This window comes from Heliangelus exortis, chromosome 6 (genome assembly GCF_036169615.1).
Source record: "Heliangelus exortis chromosome 6, bHelExo1.hap1, whole genome shotgun sequence".
Lineage (NCBI taxonomy): Eukaryota > Metazoa > Chordata > Aves > Apodiformes > Trochilidae > Heliangelus > Heliangelus exortis.
In genome coordinates, this window is record NC_092427.1 from 37,902,330 (window position 1) to 37,922,581 (window position 20,252).

At 42.1% G+C, this 20,252-nt stretch overlaps 1 protein-coding gene across 3 annotated transcripts in view; it reads left to right on the plus strand.

The window, feature by feature from the left end:
- The window catches only part of HYCC2 (hyccin PI4KA lipid kinase complex subunit 2), a 43,520-nt gene extending 24,819 nt beyond the window's left edge, over nucleotides 1–18,701 (plus strand). For 2 of the 3 annotated variants that reach the window (XM_071747914.1, XM_071747913.1), the window contains 9 exons: nucleotides 169–348; nucleotides 2,305–2,385; nucleotides 2,994–3,109; nucleotides 3,859–3,954; nucleotides 5,713–5,829; nucleotides 6,532–6,619; nucleotides 10,698–10,857; nucleotides 12,058–12,225; nucleotides 16,789–18,701. In XM_071747914.1, coding sequence (XP_071604015.1) covers nucleotides 169–348; nucleotides 2,305–2,385; nucleotides 2,994–3,109; nucleotides 3,859–3,954; nucleotides 5,713–5,829; nucleotides 6,532–6,619; nucleotides 10,698–10,857; nucleotides 12,058–12,225; nucleotides 16,789–17,393 — 1,611 coding nt within the window. In that variant the 3' untranslated portion in view covers nucleotides 17,394–18,701. The remainder of the gene's footprint in view (nucleotides 1–168; nucleotides 349–2,304; nucleotides 2,386–2,993; nucleotides 3,110–3,858; nucleotides 3,955–5,712; nucleotides 5,830–6,531; nucleotides 6,620–10,697; nucleotides 10,858–12,057; nucleotides 12,226–16,788) is intronic. The other variant, XM_071747915.1, reaches the window with a different exon arrangement.
- Nucleotides 18,702–20,252: the final 1,551 nt, after the last annotated feature.

Consider the following 20,252-nt stretch of genomic DNA (forward strand, 5'->3'; position numbering starts at 1 on the left):
TCTGACATTATCTTGTCATTATCTGTCTGACTTGTCGTTAGCCCCTGCTCTTTAACCTTTGTACTTTTTACTGGGGCAGTTGTAAGGCTTCTCGGTTTTATGGTGCAGGTTCTGCCTTGCTAGAGAAGCCCGATAGCAGCTGATTGCCCTTTTTTTGCTTCTCCTCAGCTCCTGGAGCCCGTTTGCCACCAGCTCTTCGAACTTTACCGGAGCTCTGAGGTTCGGCTGAAGAGATTCACCCTGCAGTTCCTGCCCGAGCTGATCTGGGTGTACCTGCGTCTGACTGCCAGCAGGGACAGGCAGAGCAATGGCTGCATCGAAGCCTTGCTGCTGGGCATTTACAACCTGGTGAGTCAGATGAGTGGGGATGGCTGATAGAAATACAAATATAAAATATAAAATACAAAAATAAATGGATCTGAGGCTTTGCCTCACTGCCCGCCAGGAATAAAGTAAATAACTGGGAGCATCTGCTTAAAATCAGAATATGCTTACACAAAAGCCTGTTTAATCTGGAGAAAAGCATCACCTAATGAAGGTTTGGTAAGAACATGTTTGCAAAAACGTTTTTATAGTAATCTTTTTGGGACAAACATTTTGACTGAGAAGGATCATCTCAGGGTCTTGCTTGAACTGTAGCCAGTGAAGTTAATGTTGAAAAGTAGAGGTTCCTGTGGAGATGCTTGGTCAGGCTGCCCCAGTTTTTGCTCTGCATATGTCTTTTCAACAACACATTGAAGCTGAAACCCCTCTGCATGCCCACACTTCCATACATCCCCGTGTGCATTTGTGGCAGAGTTGTCTTCAGTGGAAGTGTGGCTTTTAAGAATAAGTACAAGGAACTGTAGATTGAGTTGGGTTGTAAAAGTAATTTTTTATATACTGACTTTGTTATATACCTTAGCCTGGAAAGGTTTACTCTGGTAATGTTATGAGGCTGATAAATTTAGCAATACTGCCAAGATAGGCATTCTTTAATGGGAGTGTCTGAGTTAGGATCTTAAAACGTACTAAACTTAAACAGCCCTTCCCTCTGCTATCATAATAAACCCCTCCTTTAAATTGGCTATTATGTTTCTATACATGATAAGACAGAGCTGTCAAACTGTGAGTCTTAAAAAAACGTTGTGTGTCTGTAGATGAACTCTTAACAACTAGAAGAACCAGTTGTTGTAGGTTTATCCTGATAGGAAAAACATTGGAAACTGCTCACTGCTTTTTTTGGTGCTGTTTGCTGGGTTGAAGTAACATGTTCACTTTGTCAGTCATTTTCTCCCAAAGGTGCTTTTGCAGTTCCTTTGAATGTCATGTTGGTGATTCATCTTTTTTGAGGGGATTCATTTCTTCATTCTCTCCAGTCTCAGGAAGAAAGAAACCTCAAAATGGGCAGTGGCTCCTGCTATTTTTTATTCTTTGATTAAGTTGTTGATATTTTTCTGCACGTGTTAGGAAAGTGAAGGAAGGATGTTGTTATTTTCTCAATGCTTAGAAAGAATTTAGCAAAATGCAAAAGATTTGCCCATTTCTTTCCTCATCAACTGTGCTCCATTATGATTCTTGAAGCCCTGTTGTGCCACCTTGGACTAAGTTTTCACATTAACTGGAATAACTAGAGTTCACTGTTTGGAAATCTGCTGTCCAAAGTGAAGAGGTAGCACTTCAGACTCCTTTTTGGTATAGTCTTACATAATTGCTCTTAATATATTTGCTTTAAAAACTGCTGGGTTTGCTTATGTAGTAGCCTAGCAACTATAAAATCCTGACCACTCTGAAAGCCTTTTGAGAACATTCTGTGTATTTCTTCCTGAAAGAATGCCTGGAGAAACTCTGCCAGTCTCCTTCATTTCACCTTTTCTCTGGGGAGCATTTGTGCTAAGCACTGCCCCTTGGCAGCAAGTGATTCATCAGCCCTCCTGGGTCTCTGTCTTTTGGGTTTCAACTTCAGCCTTGCTCCACTACATAATTCTCTTATAAAGAAATGTTATAATCTAAAGGTTGGCTACAGCAGCTTTTTTGTCCTTTTTTTTGATTTTGATGAAGTCACACTCATCACAGAGCCAGTGCTGGTTTTTTTTAAATGTTGCAGAGGCATTCTGAAAAAAAAAGTCTGTGGCAGAGGTCTCTCCTGCTTTTTAAATACTTTTGTGATTTTGCTGGTATTCTGGAAATGCACAGAGACCTTGAGGTGCTAATCAGCTCAGGACATTTGACTTCTTGTTTGTTAAATGTCTTTTGAGAGCTGAAAGTTATTCCAAGTCCAATCTCCTTTCTTCTATCTGAGTTTTGGTTTTGTCTTTAATGCAGGAAATTGCTGACAAAGATGGAAACAATAAAGTTTTATCCTTCACCATCCCTTCGTTATCTAAGCCCTCAATATACCATGAGGTAAGAGAGCTGCTGTGGTAAATAAAAACTGGATCTATGTGAGGAATGAAAACTGGACCCACTTGGTGCAACAGGCCACTGTAGATGCATCTTGTTGCAGAAAGTTTTCAGTGTCAGTAGCTTGCAATTAGTGCAATCAAGTTCAGTGGCATTAGCAGAAGAGAAGGAATGTAAACGTTGAAAAATCTTGGCTGAGAGTGCCCATTTTGCAGAGAGGTTGGTTGTGTTGGAGTTGCAGCTGTGTTTTTTCCCCTCTTAGGTGCTAGAATGAAAGTAGTTTTGCTCTAACAACTCCTTAATGCAAGTTGAACTTGGAGTTGTGTTTATCTGCTGCTGCTGTACAAAAGGTCTGTGCAGTGAGGACCAGCTTAGTATAAATGGATGGGTAAGGATCAAAGTTGAAAATTGCTCTCACCTGCTCAGTGTGGAAGCTGCTTATAACAATGGAAATAGGTAATATGTTCAGATTTGCTGTATTCTGGAATAATCTTGATCTTTCCAGCTCACGAGATGAGTGTGGGTGGTTAGGAGGTTTAAGACTTTTTGGGAACCTTTTGCTTACCATTTCATTCTCCCCCTTCCTTCCTCCTCCCACCACCTACTTCTAGCCCTCTACTATTGGATCCATGGCTTTAACTGAAGGAGCTCTGTGTCAGCATGATCTCATCAGGGTAGTTTACAGTGATCTCCATCCTCAAAGAGAAACCTTCACAGCCCAGAACAGGTAGGAGGAGGTATTCTAACAGCAGAGGTGCTTCACCAGGCAGACAACAAGTCCTTACACTTTAAAACCAAATGCATTACGTGTTCAGTCCTTTGTCAGCATGAAGTGCTTGGAAATAAATCTAGAGAACAGTCTTGGTGGTTTGAGGCATAGTCTTTTTTTATCCCAACTTTGTATGTTCTACGAGTTCACTTAGAAGAGAGTAACTTTTCTGTCATTTCTGTGTCCATTTTTGGGTTTATGGCTGTCAGCTCAGATTTTCATGGAAGCATAAACTCAGCTTTGGCTCTGAGGCTCTGACTCCTTTTTCTACAGGAAAGGGGGAATGGAGCTGAGTGGATGGACAGAACTAGGGATGGGAGAAATTGCCCTGTTCTTCTAGTGACTTGCCAGCCTTACCTCTGTCTAAAGCTATCTCTGGGAAAACTGATACAGTAATTTTGAGTGCATAGCCAACCTGTGCAGAGCTCTTTGTCCAAATATGCCATGTACCATTTCCTTCACAGTTCCTGATATGCTCATGGCTTTCAGTAACAATAATTCTAGGTGTTTAACACTGAACTTTTAATATCCTGTTTCAAGTTAGTGAATTGTAATGAAAGAGGATTTCAAGATTTGCATGTGTACTTCTGACACTTTTTGCTGTGGGGGGTATTTTTGAAGACTGAGTTGTAGAAATTTTTATGTTAAATTCTGATAAAATATTAAGAATTTAAACCATGCAAGGTCTTGCTTTTGTCTCCTTCCAGGTTTGAGGTGCTGAGCTTTCTTATGCTGTGCTACAATTCTGCTATTGTCTATATGCCTGCCTCTTCTTACCAGTCACTTTGTAGGATGGGTTCCAGGTGAGACACTTGATTTTGAAATAGTTCTGCAGGGTGTGTGTGGACTTCTGACTGTTCAGCCAGCAAAAAAAGGAATGAATGTACTGCTTGTGCTTAATAGCTTAAAATATTTTAACTCTCAGTCAGTCGTGCAACTGAATTGGAAATTTGAAGCTGTGCTTGCATACAAATAAAACACATGGATTCTCTTCCTACTCTATGGGCTCCCCTTCTCGTTATTTGGAAACTTTCTGTTATTTGGAAAGAAAAAACAAAACCATTTTTTGGGGAAAATTAGTTGAGGCTACTCAAACTGGTTTGCATGTTTTTGGATTTAAATACCTTCCAGACATTTTTTAGTATGGCCAGTTAAAAAATCCTGTGAGGAATAGATGCTACCTGTTTCCTCTACTTCCAAATATTAGTGTCTTGCTTCTGAGGATGAACACATTGTTCTAGATTTTAGTGGTTTGTATTTGTCTGTGGTTTGGTTTTTCTTTTTCCTTCCTTTCTTTTTTTTCCCCTGATAACATCATCCCATTTTCTGGAGGATTCAGTACTGTGGTTTCTCAAACTCTTACACATGCCCTTTATGTAACCTTCTATTGAGTAGTCTCAGAAGTGTCTGGTTGGAAAAGATCCCTGCTTTTTGTTCTAAAAAATCTCAAGAATATCTGATATTGCCCTGTGCCTGTTTTCACCAGCATTTTTGTTCAAAATGAGTAATTCTCTGTCCTGCAAACAGAGGCACCTCTTTAAATTTGTTTTGACTTAGCTTGTTTGCTTCAGCACAATGCTGCCTTGAGAGGAAAGCATAACATGGAGCTGTGTAGCAAAGAAGGACCACACTGTAGCTTCTAACAACATATAATCAGTAATATCAATAAAATCAATATAATAAACAATAAGTAGCACACAGGTAGTTATGATTAGAGCCTGTTTCTTTCCTGTGATTTTTGAGGGGTGTGGGTTAATATTTGGGGTGCTTCCATCATCTTCACTTGACTTGTGGCTATGCTGAATTTGCCACATCTGTTGAATATTCCTGCATCTGAAAATCAGACCTGTACTTTGGGTAGGGAAGAGAGATTTTATAGGGTAGGGATTTTCTGTTGCTTTTGAAACAGTGCAGCAGTGATATATTACTGGCCAGCTGTGGCTTCCATTGGTGAAGATTCAGTTATTAAACTTCTCAATAAATTACTCTGGTCTTTATGTAGACTCATTGCCAGGCATTTTGTGGGAAGGCAGGCCCTTTTTCAAGGGTCAGAAGTAATTTATTTTGGGTTTTTTTAGAAGATAGCTGAGAGCAGTGCCCAAGAATGCAGAATCTGTGTTCACCAGCTTCAGCTAAAAGGTGGTCACGTCCTGTTATCAGACACCAGGATGGGAGATGACATTTTTCTTCTGTACCACTGAAATGTTTCCTTTAGAGAAAGGTGGTTTCAGTTACTGATTTTTTGGGGACAGTCTGCTGCTTGGTGTCTGGCAGTTGAGAACATCTTGCCACCCTCATTCTTTAGAGGTTGGTTATGATTTCAGGAAAACAGATGGAGTTAATCACTGTGTGGGAATAGCAGTGGGTTAGCAGCAAGCCACATCTCGAGGCACTGTTACAAAACTCCTTCAGTGGCTGGGAGAGCAACCTAAGGGTGTTCCATCTTGTCTGCTTATATTTTGAAAAACGGGTTTGAAAAGTTAACCAGAATTGTTGTGATGTAAAGGGATTTGTTGTCTCTGTGGGGCTGCCATGTTCTCACAGTGCTGTGGGTTTTGCAGGCTGTGTGTGAGTGGGTTTCCACGGCAGCAGGAGAAACGCTGGAAAGAGCACTGTGGTAGAGTGGTGTTGGACCCTGACTTCATGGTGCAGCTGCTCACTGGTGTCTACTATGCCATGTAAGTGGGTGAGGTTTTATGTTCAAAGGGAAATGTCTGGTTTGACATAAATTAACACATAAATGCTAGTTTTTTAATGACTGAGTTAAAAATACTCACACTCGTAACACAAGTTTATAACTGGATTGGTGTGTATTCCCTGTTAGTTCCTCACTCAGCCAACTGATAATTTGGAAATATCTTTGTCAGAGTTCAATTGGGTAATGAAGGACCAGTAGAAAGTACTGGCTTCATTTTTCCCAAGTTTCCACTGCCACCACACAGCTTCTGTTGTTACAAGCATAATGAGCTTGGATGCCGAGCCAGCACGATGAAATTCAGACCTCGTGAATGGCAGTGGCTTCTCAGCTTGCAGCAAGCCATCCCTGAGGAAAATTCACTTCTGCTAAGTAGGGTTAACCCTTGCATCTTGACCCTATTTACCTTTTTTTTTTTTTTTTTTTCTTCATTCTTTAAGCTTGTTCTGATTATGGCATCTGCTGTGTCTTGTTTGGAGGTGACAGGGAGCAGCTTTCTTGTTACACCAGCAACATTAATAAAAATTGCTTTGTCTATACTTTTAAAAAAAAGTAGAGGGGCTGGGGGATGTACATACAGTTGAACTTTGCTTGTTAGAAATATGTGAAGAGGTGGATTTAGGCAGGAAAAAAATACAAGTTTGGTTGATAATATGAAAGATAAATATCTTTCTTTACTTTTTAGATATAATGGTCAGTGGGATCTTGGCCAGGAGGTGCTGGAGGACATAATTTACAGAGCACAGCTTGAACTCTACTCACAGCCTCTTCTGGTAAGAAACAATCCATTGCAATTTATGGACTTGGTTGAGAGGAATATGGATGTGTTTCTGAAGTGGACTGGTAATGAAAGCATTTGTGGCCTTTTACTGCACTCCCAAATGGAAGTGCTTGTTAACAGCTGGTGTTTTCAACACAGCTATTTATACCAGGATTTTTCTGCTTGAGTATTAAGCTGGGGTGTTGAGATCTCCTAGGACTCATTGATGCTGAGAGCCAGGATTTTCTAGTGCATTACAATTGAATCAAAGTGTTGGTGGTGTTTTGGCAGAGGCCACCAATGAACCATTTAAAGGAGCCTAACCATATGTTTATATGTCATAGGACACTGGCTGCAAAAAAAGGTGTTTTCTTCACTTCTTGACCTTCAGCAGGGCTGAGAATACACTGAGATTTAACTGATGACACAGTAGATAAAGCAACAGTAGGACAGAGCTGAAAGTGAAAAGGAGCTTCAGCTCCAGAGTCATTGTCAGATTTTGATTGATTAAAGTCACACAGATGTTAATCTTTGCCTCTGAAGGGGCAGTAATAGAATGGAGTTCTCTTAATTGTTTGGGTTTGTTTGTTTGTTTTTTTTATTTCCACTCTACTTGCTGTTGTGCTCATAAGAAGAGGGATGTGAAATGGGATAGTGGTGAAACTGGGCTGGATGCAGGTGGATGTGATTGGGAAGGATGAGGAGGCTGACAGAAAGGAGGAATAGAGGGATTTTATTTTTTCAGGTATACAGGAATGAGGATCAAAATGGAGAGAAAATTAAGTAGGATGAAGTGAAATAGACTCTTGTCTCAGTTTCTGCATCAGAGTCCTGGCTAGAAGCCTCTAGTGCTCCTCTGAACTAACATTTCATTGCCTTTTACGTAACTGAGAAAGGAGTGGATTGGGAAAAATCTTATGTGGCAATCTGAGATCTCTCTCTTCTGTAATAAATGATGTAAAATTATTCTCTTGATGAATTGGCTGTAAAATTTTATCCACAGGCTTTCTGACACTGCTGCATTTTAAATGCTTGGTATCCATTGAGTTATTATAATAGTTGGTTCCTTTTGGAAATGACTCATTGCTCCATCAATTGAAAGTTTTAAATTAAATACTGAGCATGCTGAATTGGGCCATCCCATCAAACTACTGTATTTAAAAGGTGTGTGGGAGGATCTGCAGCTGAATTCAATTGGTCATAAGGCAATCTTGAGTCCTCATTGTTCATTTTTAATGAGCAGAGATGACTTATTGCAAGAACCTTCTAGAATGTCTTTCCCCAAAGCAACTGATTCCTCTCCATCCCATTGTCTGGTTTTGGTAATATCATGACATGACCAATTTTTCCTCCTTCCCCAGTGCTAAGGGTTTTCATGCATATGCCCCAAAACCTGTGAGCTTTTCTTCTTAATTCTCTGATCATTGCCTTGCTGCCTATCTTATTTTATTTCAGTTTTTAAAAAGTAGATTTAAGACATTGTCAGTTTTATTAAACAATGACCTGGATGTTCTTGGCCTCGTGCTGTATATCCTAGTAATTTGCCTTTCCCAAAGGGTGGAGTCCTTTCACCTCCCCATGTTCTTCAGGAGATGTGTATAATTCAGCAGCATTATAAAATTTTGTGTTTTAAACAGGAAAACACTGACACCAAATAAAATCTCATCTGTGCAGCATCTGAGAGAAGTTTCAAGCTCTGCTTCGGATTTCCTACCAGCAGCAAAGTCTTTGAAGTCCATTTAATGTTCAGGCAGCCCCCTGCTTTGGGATTATTTTCAAATCTCTGCACTCAAGCTATTTGTGTAATTTGGGGCATCAGTCACCATTGCAATGAGAAACATCACAGGCCCTGTGTCTGGCTGTGTCTCTTGGAGGAAAATGTTTTGCAGTGCAGTACCCCTGTGCTCCCATTCCAGGAGGTTTGTGCTGCCTGGGGAGCAGCTCAGTTCCAGCTGGGCAGTCTTTTCCTCTGAAAACCAGAGCTGTGTGTGATGGTTCTGGGTGTCAAGCTGTGGCTCCAGTGCAGTCACACAGACTTCCTCAGCCCAGGAGACAGGAACCATGGCTCTGCAAGCTCCTGCTGCAGCAGCACCTTCACCAGTGTCTGGTAGTGATGTATTTACTGCTCTTGTTGGATGCTCTTTTCATTAGAGCTCCTTTCTGCCAGGCAAGAGTGGATGCCTGGCCTGGAATCAGCCATCCTTTGTCATCAGTACTTGCAGACTTAGCTTGCCAAGTCTGCATTGTGCTGTTTGGATGGATTGGACATAGTGAGCAAGTTGATTTGCATCCTGAAGAATCGTGCTTGTGGTGTCTTTTTTTGGTTTGTTTTTTTTTTTTTTTTCCCTGTTAGAGGGGGACTGACTCATTCTGGCTGTTTAGATTGACTCGAAGTCTTGCTGTTGGGTTGCTTTTTATCTCCATATGGTTCTCCCCAGTCCCCAGAAGCACAACTTGTGCTGTTGGAAAGGTTCAACAAGCAGAAGTGCTCTGTCACTCTTCTGCTCCTCTTGCAGGTACTGATTTTTAGATTTTAATCCTGTGTAAGGAGAAGAGTACCTATCCAAGAGGGGCCCAGCTCTAGTGAGTAGAGGGTGGGAAGGCCAAACCATTGTGTTCTGTTGAACTCGGTCTGCTCTGGTTCAGCACAGAAAAAAGGAGTTCCTGAAGCCTTCAGTGTCATCAAGAATAGGTTCCAGCCCCTGGTTTAGTTTTGGTTTAGTTACTGTCCTGGGATCTGTGGCTTTACTGTTTGAAGCAGTTTCATTTCTTCTCATAATTGCTGGGTGTTTTGCCTGTTATAACCTGTAGGAAAGTCACTTTTAATTCACTATAATGCAAATAAACACCTTTAATTAATGGAGCTTTTATGGCACGCAATATACTTTGCTATAGTATTTTTATCATAGAATCATACACTGGTTTGGGTTGGAAGGGACCTTAAAGATCATCTAATTCCAACCCCCTGCCATGGGCACAGACATGGCACTATAATTACTTTTATCTCTTTCTCAAATTCTCCCCAACACCCAGGACAGCAGCTCCTCAGCACCCCCCCGGCCAGCTCCATCCCCCCCATCCCAGACAAACCTCATCCAAGATCTTCAGAGGACAAATCACACAAAGTTCTTCCAACAGGACCTGATCCAACTGTTCAATAGAGTTCACGTAGTTTGTGTTTGTGCAGTTGCTAATGAAAGGGGACTTCATTAGTTAAATGGATTTGGCAAATGTGGGCTTTAGGGAGTTCAAAGAATTTATTGGATGGCCCTTGTGTTGCCAAGGCCTTTGGCACCCTCAGAGTATCAAGACAATATTGATGAGGTTTAAAAGTGAATTGCTGCTGTCACTAGGTTGAGGGGGACATAAGAAAATGTTGCTTGCAGCATAAAACTGAGAAATATGTGATGGGAATAATGAGCTGAACACTTGATACCACTTCATCAGCTAGCCACGAGTGTACAGTGAACTTCATACAGCCTGTTCTTAGAAAAAACACATGATCCAAAAGGAAGAAAAGTGGAGTATGTTGCAAATCTGCATATTCTGAAGCAGAACTATCTCATTTGAGTGGAGAGAACAGTCAGCCTTCATTTTATCTGTGCCTCAGTAGGGTTTACATGCCTTTGCCTGGAGTTAACAAGTAGGCTGCTTGGATTTGAGACATGCAGACCGTGTGTACTGAAGTAAAAGTGTTTCTCTTGCCATATATTGAACCCTCTTCTCTCAAGTTGCATTGGCTTGGCCTGTGACTTCTTGGTTTTATGGCATTCTTGTCATAAAGCACCAGTGGTAATTTCCTTGTCATTTTGTAGCCTCTTCTTCCCATCTAGGTTGTTACCTCTGTCAGTACAGGTGGTGAAACGGAACGAGGTAAATTACCTCACAAAATGGAGAAAACTCAACTGTATTTTTGGGAATAGGTCTGTGATGAGTTTTTCAGCTGTGAATCTTGGGAATGGGGCCATCCATCGGGATGGAACTGGCCTCATTAACAACTTTTGCTTCTCTCCCTTTCTGGCTCCAGCCCGAGACCTAACGGTGCCATTAGCGCCGTCGTGTCATGAGGCAACGTTTTATTTTTACCTTAGGTTGCCAATGCCATGAAGAACTCCCTGCCCTTTGATGCTCCTGATTCCTCTCAGGATGGCCAGAAGGTACTGAAGGTGGAAGTGACTCCCACAGTGCCCAGGATTTCTCGGACTGCTATTACAACAGCTTCCATCCGGCGGCACCGCTGGAGGAGAGAAGGTGAGCTTTGTGAGGCCAGAGCAGGTGCTGCAGAGGGTCCTGTCCTCATCACCACCACCCAATCTGCCTCCTGAGTTTAAATGTTTGCAGAGCAGTTGGTTGGGGGTTTTCTCTTCGTTTGTTTTTGAACGGTGGTATTCCATAACAGTGTGTAGTATTTTACATCTTCAGAGCTCTGCATGGACGTGGACATGTGAGGTGTTTGTTTTGGTTTTCATTTGGTGATAACCCATGAGGTAGGTGAGAAAATGGAGAAGCTGGAAAATTTTCAGTAAAACTTTTTTTTTTTTTTTTTCCCCCACATAACACAGCATAAAACTGTGAGGGTAGAGCTTGTCATAGACTTTGATTTCTTTAATCCACGCTAAAACTCAACTCCCTCCCATGATAAATAGCTCAGGGAATAAAGGATATTATCCAGACCTTCACAGGGTTACAGCTGCCTAAAGCTGCCAGAGGCAGTGGCAGAGGGAAAAGCTGAACATCCCATTCCTGAAATCCTGTGGCCCAATTTAGGGAGGGATGCCATAAAGTAGCTTTGGGTAGCTTGGAACCAGTCCTAGTTTTTCCTTGGTGAGGATGTGCATAGTATGGAAGTGCTTGACTGTATGAATTAAAAAAATAAATATGTAGCAGTATTTACCTTATTATGATGTCTTCAGTGTAGGGGAAGCAAAAAGCTTGTTTTGAAATCACTTTGTGATACTTATAAAGCTTTGTTGCTGCATGTATAAAACACTCATTTTAAAAAGCTGCATAAATGGCTGAAGGTAAAAAAGTAGAATAACCTAGAAATAAACAGAGGGTAAAAGTCTGAAAAGAAGGATTACATCTTTTCCTGTGGTACTTTTTTTATTTTTTTTTCCTTCCTTTTTTCTGCATCAGCAAAAGGATTTAATGACCTCTGGTCTTCAGGTGGATCAGGATGTCCAGGACAAGAAGCAGCTGCCTTCTGTTCTCAGGACTCTGGATCATGCTTGTCTTCACCGTAGTTGCCATTTTACCCATTTGCTAGTCCCTGGTCTGCAGTGTAGCCCACCTGTCCCTCCTCTCTGTGGATGTCACCACAACTTCTCACTGAGCTCGGGCAGTGTTTTGTCTTTGTTCCGTGTCCGCATCTCTTTCCAACCCGGGCAGGGAGAAGGGGAATGCCGAGCAAGGAGCAGAAGCAGCACTAAAATGTTGTGTGTTGAATCCCAGATGGCTTTGACTTCTCAAACGAGGCTGACTCCAGCATCCCTGGCTCCCCGACCCAACACGGCTCCACAGACCTAGGGATCAAACGTGAGCAAGAGGGGGAGGTGCTGGTGCGCAAGACCCCTGAGCATGGCTTCCCGGAGCCCACCTTGGCAGCAGCCACCACAGAGGGTAGGACAGAGATGAGGAGGCAGAAGTCAGTGAGGCAGTTGCTGGAGGAGGATCCTGGCTCCCTATCCCCAAGCAGAACTTCTTTCCATTCTAGTGTGTGTTTCCGCTATCCCAGGGTGTATTAGCTGCTCTTTGCAATACACGCACCCCCTAAATACCTAACAGCAGGTCAGATACTACCTTTTTGTTATCACGTGGGCTGGCCTGGGGCTTGCAGCTGTGTGGTGAAAGAATGCTTGGCATGGCAAAAAAAAAAAACCAAACCCCCAAAAAACCCCCAACAGCCAACCGAAAAAAAAAAACCAAACCAAAAAAACCCCAAGGGTCGTAGCCGAGAGCTTTGGGATTGCTTGGAAACTTTCTATTACTGAGCATGTTTAATGTAATATTCAGAAGGAAAAAAAATGCACCAGGTGGACATGAATCCAGTCCTGAAAAGTAATCTATAGTATAGAGTAAAAATGGATTTGGCTACTACTTAGTTACAAGAGTTTCTCCTTAGTCTGTAGTTTGTAAGTTCCCAAGAGCGAAGTTTTCTGTTCCCATTAAATGTCAAGCTGATCCCAGACATGTAGAACTGCTTCTGGTTTTATTTGCCAGTCGTCCTCTGATTTAAAATTCACACATTTACATCTTTCTTACATGAATGAGCTGGCTGCTCTAGAGACAAGTACCAAGAAAGCACTTGTGTTTTCAGGAAGAAATCAGGTTGTCATGTTTCTAGAGTCTGAGAAGCAATTACTGCTTTCTTTCTCAGTCATGCTGGCCACAGAAATGCTTCAGGCCTTTGTATGCCTGCTCTGCAGCATATGGAGTAGCTGGCAGAAATTTGTTTTGATTCAGTTAGTCTGTTGATTTGTGCATCTTCACTCTAAAATACCTGGTTTTGAGCACAGAATTTGAATCATGATTTCTCCTGAGAGATGAGAATTAATTTCTCGTAAATTTAGCTTAACATATTTTTAAGTGTTCTCCAGTCTCAAGCCTCCCATTTGAACATTCTTTTGGCATTTCCAGCTTCTGTAAGCATATCAGCTGATCATAAACAAGATTTATTGGCACATTTGGATATGACTTACAGATATTTCAGATTTTTTCCTTCTGGGAACAATAATCTGGAGAATTTGGAGATAGAATGTAGTGTTCTGGCAGCATCCTTACCCTTAATCAGTGTTGCTGTTAAACAGTGATTAAGACATCATGCTTCTGTAGAAGTTGCATAAAAATATTTAGTGTGGGTTTATAATCTCCTCCTTGGTGCACAGTGAATTTGAGCATGCTCAGTAAATGTCCTGTTTTCTCCTCAATTCCCTTGTTCAGTTGGCCTTACTCCATTGGACTAAACTTTGCATGTGCATGACCTGAAGGATATGGAGAAGTCCTCAACTGTGGAGAACCTGTTGGGAGAGACAGGCAGTGGGAAAGAAGTTAATGAAGATGTGGTCTTCTGGTCTTAATTTGCTTTAAGACATCTCTGTAATTGGGCATGTTGTTGGATAAGGCATTGTTCCACATGCTTTACTTCAACACAAGTGGAGACCTTTTACTTCTCTAACAGTAGCAATGTCTAATTGCATACTGGAGTGAAATGAGTTCTGCCAGTTGATAGCATCTGGGAAAAAGCCAAAGAATGGTGTTTGGCTTGATTATCAGTATAGAATTGTGTGTGTGTAAATAGTGTTCCTTGCTGATGCTGATTACACAAAATTCCAGCTAGCAAATTCCCTCTCAGAAATAACATTTTTTTATAAAGCCATACAACAAGAGACTGGTAATTCCTAGTGACTCTTCAACCACCGGGTTATGGGAAGGATAAACAGAATAAAAACCATGTTAAAAAGCTGTATAAACCCCCTTCTTTAGGTCAGTGTTTCGACCCAATAAGTGGAAGAAAGTTTTCAGGACTGGCTCAGTAATGCCTTAGGAGGCATCCTGCTTGCCTGGAGTGGCAGCTGTGCTGATGTGCACTGATTTGTGTCAGGGGAGAATGCTGAATCTACATATTCAGGATTAATTCTGAGCAGGCATAAATAGCAGATACTTTGGGAACAGAATTATTCTGATAAGGATCAGTGAGAGTCCTGAACACCCAGAAGTGCAATTGATATGATTTCTGTCAGATTGCACTGTCTCTTTCTCTTCCAGCCCTACAGTACAAGAGTGTTTAGGAGGAATAGGGCTTTAATTTTTGCTTGCTTTTTAAATTGTTCTCATTGTTCTACTGGAGAGGAAAAAAAAACAAAACAGTATTACTTCATTCTTTTTTTCCCCAAGACAGATTGTGTAAGCACTTAAAACATTTGTTTAATCATTTCTGAGAGCAGTTTTTAGAGGAAAAATGACACGTATTGGAAAAAGAATATGTGTTTGCTGAATTACTTCAGTCCCACTAAGAACTTCTGTAGGTATTTGGATCTGAGTAGACAGAAATTCTCTTGCATGTTGTCTTCTCTCTCCATTTTCCAGTGCTGCTGAGCTGCCTGGGCCTCTGCGTGGTTGCAGCATCTGAAAACTTGCAACAGCCCCTCTCAGTCTTGTCTGTAAATTCTGGGAAGAAAGTGCCACGTTTTAATGTGGCTCTTCTGCTCCCCTGCCCCTGAGTAGGAATGGCTGCTTCAGCATCCTGGTGCTCAGCAATGGTTTAACAAACTCTGAAGACAACAAATGTTCTTGTAATAATAAAAAAAGCAAAGCAGGGTTGCCTGGGGATACCTTCCTGCAAGTTACACGACTTTTCCTTGGAATTAAAAAAGGGCTTGAGAGGGGAGCTTGAGCTGCTTCTGCTGCTGCTTGAAACCAAACACGCTTTCATCCAGCTCTGCATGATTATTTGAACACAAATGTTTGTTTATTGAGGAAGTGCTCTTGCTTTCAGAATGCTCCAGTGATGTTGTATTTTTATTAGCATCTTGGATTATGTGTGGGAAGGTTGGGGCGGGGGGGGGAATGGTGATGTGAGCTGTGAGTAAAATATATCACTGGCTAATGTCAAAAAATATTAAATATGGTTACAGGAAGTTAAAGCAAGAAACACACCCTTCGTTTTAACAGTAGCTCTTGAAACCTAAGAAGGTTTTTCTAAGGCTAAAGGCTTTTCCAAGGAAGAAAGACTGCAGTAGCATGAACTCTCTGCTTCTGGGAGGCTAGTGAGTCAAATTAAACTGTATGGAACTACAGAATAATCCCACTTTGTATTGTTCTGGGAGAGGCCTGAGGATGGTCTGATTTGGAGGTGGCTAAACACCTTTTGTAAGCTAGTAGACTAGTTCTGAGGCAAAGTTTCCTGAAAAGAAGTAAGTTTAAAACAGAATTAAAAGCCTCCCTGTCAAGTTTTCTCGTTTGCTTTATGCTTCAGTACTGTGCAGTCAGATCAGGCTGTGTTCCTGATGGTGATGCCAGCACTGAAAGCTTTGTGTCTGGTCTGGTCTGCATACAAATTCCTTACTGCTCTGCTACCAGTTGGTGTGAAAGGATGAAATTCCACTCGAGTGTTGGAATCTCTTACATCCTCCCCACCACTTTTTCCTCCTTCCACAAAACTGCAGGAAGCTGGGCTGACCCAAACTGCCAGTGGAGCAGTATGATGGTTCTAGCTGGGACAGATCCATAGGCTTTGCAGGTTGCTTGCAAATAATCAGGCTACACAGTTATTTTTTTTTTTATATAGAAAAGCAAGTTGTTTTTTTTTTTATAGCCTGAATGTCTCCTTTTTTGCCAGCATGGTTTCTTTCATGGCTTCTTCCCATTGATACGAGATACATGGAGCAAAAACTCCAGATCCATTTTCAGTTTTGAAATCTGAATGCTCTTCAGTTTCCTGTTAAAACAATAATTCTTCTTTTGAGTATCTGGAGCTTAGAAAAATGACTAGAATAAGTTTTTAAAATTTCTTTTAAAAGAGAGTCTCTGTTTGCAGTCACAATCATACGAGGATTTAAGGAAAAAACAGCTGAGGACTTGAAGAAGTTTGTCAGGCTTTTCTTTCTCTTTGAGAGAGAAAAGCAACATGAAGTGTGTTTCAGAGGTTAAATTTCTCTTAATGCAAAGGTGCTTGGTTTTTTTTCTCTGAAAAATCTAGATGCTGACACAAAAGTAAATATGGTGGAAGGACCTAGATAGGGTTGCAGGAAATGCAGGGAGGGCTGAGCTCTGGAGGTGACAGAACTAGGAACTGGGTTAATCTAGGAGATCCTGAACATGCTTAGCTCCTGCCTCAAAAATTGGATAAAATTAGTCTGAAAGGCTTTTAAATTGTGTTTTATTTTTAACCACGTGTAGGAGGCCAGCAGTATTTGCAGAGAAATTAACCAAATTGGGCCTGAATCTTCTCGTTTATACCCAAAGTTTGGGAAATGCTTTGGCAGTGATGTAGAGGAAAGGCAAATGGAGCTCAGGGAGTGCTTCTTGGTAGTTTCTGTAATTGTGCTGAGTGTGACAGGAAGATTACAGGCTGAGCATCATATGCAGTAAGTGGCATGCAGGCAGCTGAGCAGACGAGGCTTGTTGTGACACTCAGTGGGCAGCTTTGTGACTCGGGTGCTCGGTTGTCTTTTTTCTGCGTAGACACCGAGGGCATCAACGGCAGAGAGGAATCTGTCAACCTTAATGATGCTGACGAAGGGTTTTCCTCAGGAGCTTCCCTCAGCAGCCAGCCAGTCGGGACCAAACCTCTGCCAGCTGGAGCCCAGAAGGGCAGCTTCAGGAAAACGGCGAGCGGGCGTTCTGCTAAGGAAAAAGAAACCTCCCCTGGGGTAAAATCCAACGAGGGCCCTCGAGATCCAGCAGCCTGGAAGCAGTACGTGCACCAGTCCGTGGACCTGGACACAGAGCTACAGGAGATGACACCCACTAAGAAACACCTCAGCCTGCCTGCCGGGCAGGTGGTGCCAAAAGCCAACAGTTTGAGCCTGATCAGGACCGCCAGTGCTTCCTCCAGTAAATCTTTTGACTATGTGAATGGCAGTCAAGCAGGCTCCAGTGTGGGAGCTGGCTCAGAGAGTGGTACCAACCTGGCAGCTGGCAACACCAACAGGTTTTCCACCATCAGCCTCCAAGAGGACCGCCTAGGCCAAGCTGGGGAAGGCAAAGATCTCCTGTCCCCAGGAGCTCCCCTCACCAAGCAGTCTCGATCTCCGAGTTTCAATATGCAGCTGATATCCCAGGTGTAAATTGGACTCTCTCCCTTCCTTAGGACTCCCTCTTGTCCCCTGGATCCCCAGGCAAGTTCATCCTTAGGCAACCGTCGTCCCGCAGTGTGAAAATACTGACTGTTGTGATCTTGTTTGATTTGGTTTAGCTATCATACTGTATTACTGAAACAGCAATAATTCTTCCCTCACCTTTGCCCTCCTCCCTCCCCTCCTCGTAAACATGGTTGTGAAGCAGTATATAATGTACTGTATGCCTTTTTCCATGCCTTCCTTTCTCCTTGGGTGACGTGCAATCCATCGTAGGCTGATCAGTCCCATTTCAGCACTGTGAGACTGGAGACGCCGTGGGAAATGGTGAATGTGATCCCTCTGAGCTGAGTGAGGCTTTGGCTTGGGGCAGGAATAGAAACGGGTTTGTCTGCTCGCTCTGCAGTACTGCAAGGACTACTGGATCATGACTTCTCTTTCTCAGAACCAGGAGTGCCTCAGAGATTTCTGGTGTGACTTTGGACCTCTCTGAGTCTGTGCAATCAATTCTGGGGAGGGGGTTGTCGTTGCTGCTCCTGGCTGCCTACAGCACTTTTTTCATTAAAATGAGGGTGTTTTTTTTTTTCTTGCCTGCCCCCCAGTCTCTCATCCCAGAAGCTTTTGATGTTCAGCAGCTGAGAGGTGCATATTACCGAGTTGTTCTCCCTCAGAGGGAGGATTCTAAGCAGATAATGTGGGTGACAGTGCACTTCTGATGGCGTTGTAGCCCTGTGTGATGTTCCATGTCTTCCCCCCTAGGACACAGGGTCAGTCTGCATACAGACTCAAAAATTTAGACACCACCAACGCTGTTCAAGCAGTTTGCTTTGTAAGTGGGAGGGGAACACTACTTTCCCAGGAACTAATGGCTATCTCTGCTCTGTTTTCATTCTGAGGTGCTGATCACTGAATTGAAAAGTGCATTCGGGTAAAGAGTATTTTTCAGGCTGCTTTCTATGGTGTTGTGGCTGTTGGACACCCCCAGCCCCTCTCAGCTGCTGTCTCAGTGTCCCTGAAGTCAACTGTGGAAAAATCCTGCAGTGCAGACAGACCGTGCTCTGAAGGGGCTGTCTCAGGGATGGTGACAATGTTGTGTTAGAAACACTGAAGCTTCGGTGTGAAATTCTTGTCTAGACACACTTTGTGCAAAGGGGGACTGACAGTCCTTTATTTTATTTTATTTTTTTATCCCAGAAGGCTCCCACTTCATTGCCTTGGTATCTAGAATCCATTGAGGGTTTTAAATTATTTTAGTGGATTGGCCCTACTCTAGAATAAATGTAGAACTCGTGCCATTGAGCCAAGCCTGGAATGTATGTCAGTGGTGTGTGTGTGGGCAGCTGTGCTAGGGAGCAGTGCTTAGAAACACAGTTCTGGTGACACAGGAGGATGTTTGTGTTTCTCTCTCCATCTCTTTCTCTCTTTTTGGATCATTTGGGAGAAAAAAGGGGAAAGTTTGTCCTCTATGTATGATATCCTGGACAAGTTGTAAACCCCTGGGGAAGAGTTGAGATCTTTTAGGTGGGCACTTTGGTTTCAGTGTCACTGTGAAGGAAATCCAGAAGCAGTTATAAAGAGCCTTTAAAATCTTGGCTTTAAGGAATTCAGGGCAATGGCACAGGGCTGATTTAGGTGGTTTGTTGGTTTTTTGGGGCTTTTTTTCCTTGATTTTAAATTTACGTTAAAATTAATCTAATGATGAAGTGTTTTTGACAAGGCACTTTGGTGGTCTCGTCTTCACATCTTACACCTGTGAAGTGAATTTAGCACCTTCTGGACTGACACAGAGGTTTGGTTTTAGAGTAAATAGCATCAGAAAGAAAACCTTACAGTTTCTACTGTTAAATTAATCTGTAAAGACCATCAGTCACGCACAGGTGGACCTAAGGCAAAGCTGAGATCAGGCTACAAGGCTCTTTCTGTAAGAATGTCAAAAGCTGGGTATGGTTAAACTCCTTATTTTGTTCAATTTTGCTAGTGGAGACAATTGGTAGTCAGTGGCTGAAAGAGCAGAGTTTGTATTTTGTAGAAACCATGAAAAAGGAAATTTTCTTAGAGAGTCGTTACAGCAAATTGAAAAGGACCAAAAAACTTGTTTAAGTTTTTGGGAAAGAAAAGGTCAAGGGTGTCAGCTAATTTTTTTGAGAATTATTTTATTTTAGCATTGTAAAGAGTAGGGTTGTTCATTAACAGGGTTCTGCACGCTCTGCATCTGGCATTGTAAGCAGTTCTCCAGAAGTTTTAGGACACAGAAATTGGAATCAGGCCAAATTTTACAATTTTAAAAATTTATTTTATTTTAACTACTGTCCTTATGTGTGGGATCCCACACTATTAAACTGTTTCAGCAAAGTGAGAGAGCTCAGTGTCTTCAGATGGGGAAGTCAAATTGGAGTTGGTTAAAACCTCAGTCAGAGTACCTTTTAACATGCTTTTACAGTTCTCATTTTGAAGATGTGCCTTTTGTTATAATTTTATCCATTGTCTTCTGTTTCTTCAGGGTTTTTATTTTGTGTGTGTGTGTGTGTGTGTGTATCCTTACACCAGATAAAGCTTTTTAAAGACTTCAAAGTTATCCCTTAAAGAAAAATAATAATGTTTTTCTAGGTGCTGACGTGGTACATCTGTAACTTCTTCTCCTAATGAGCCTTTTAGTGCAGTGTTTGAGTTGTGGGAGGTTGTTTTGGCATCCTAGAGGCACGTGCTGTTCACCATCCATCTCACCAAGTGAGTCACCAGGAATCCCTAGGATCCAGCTGTAGCACCAGGCTCTGCCAGGGCTGGGAATCATCTCTGTCATTAATGCTTTTCAGGTATTATTTAAGTTTTCTGACACCTTTGGCAAATATT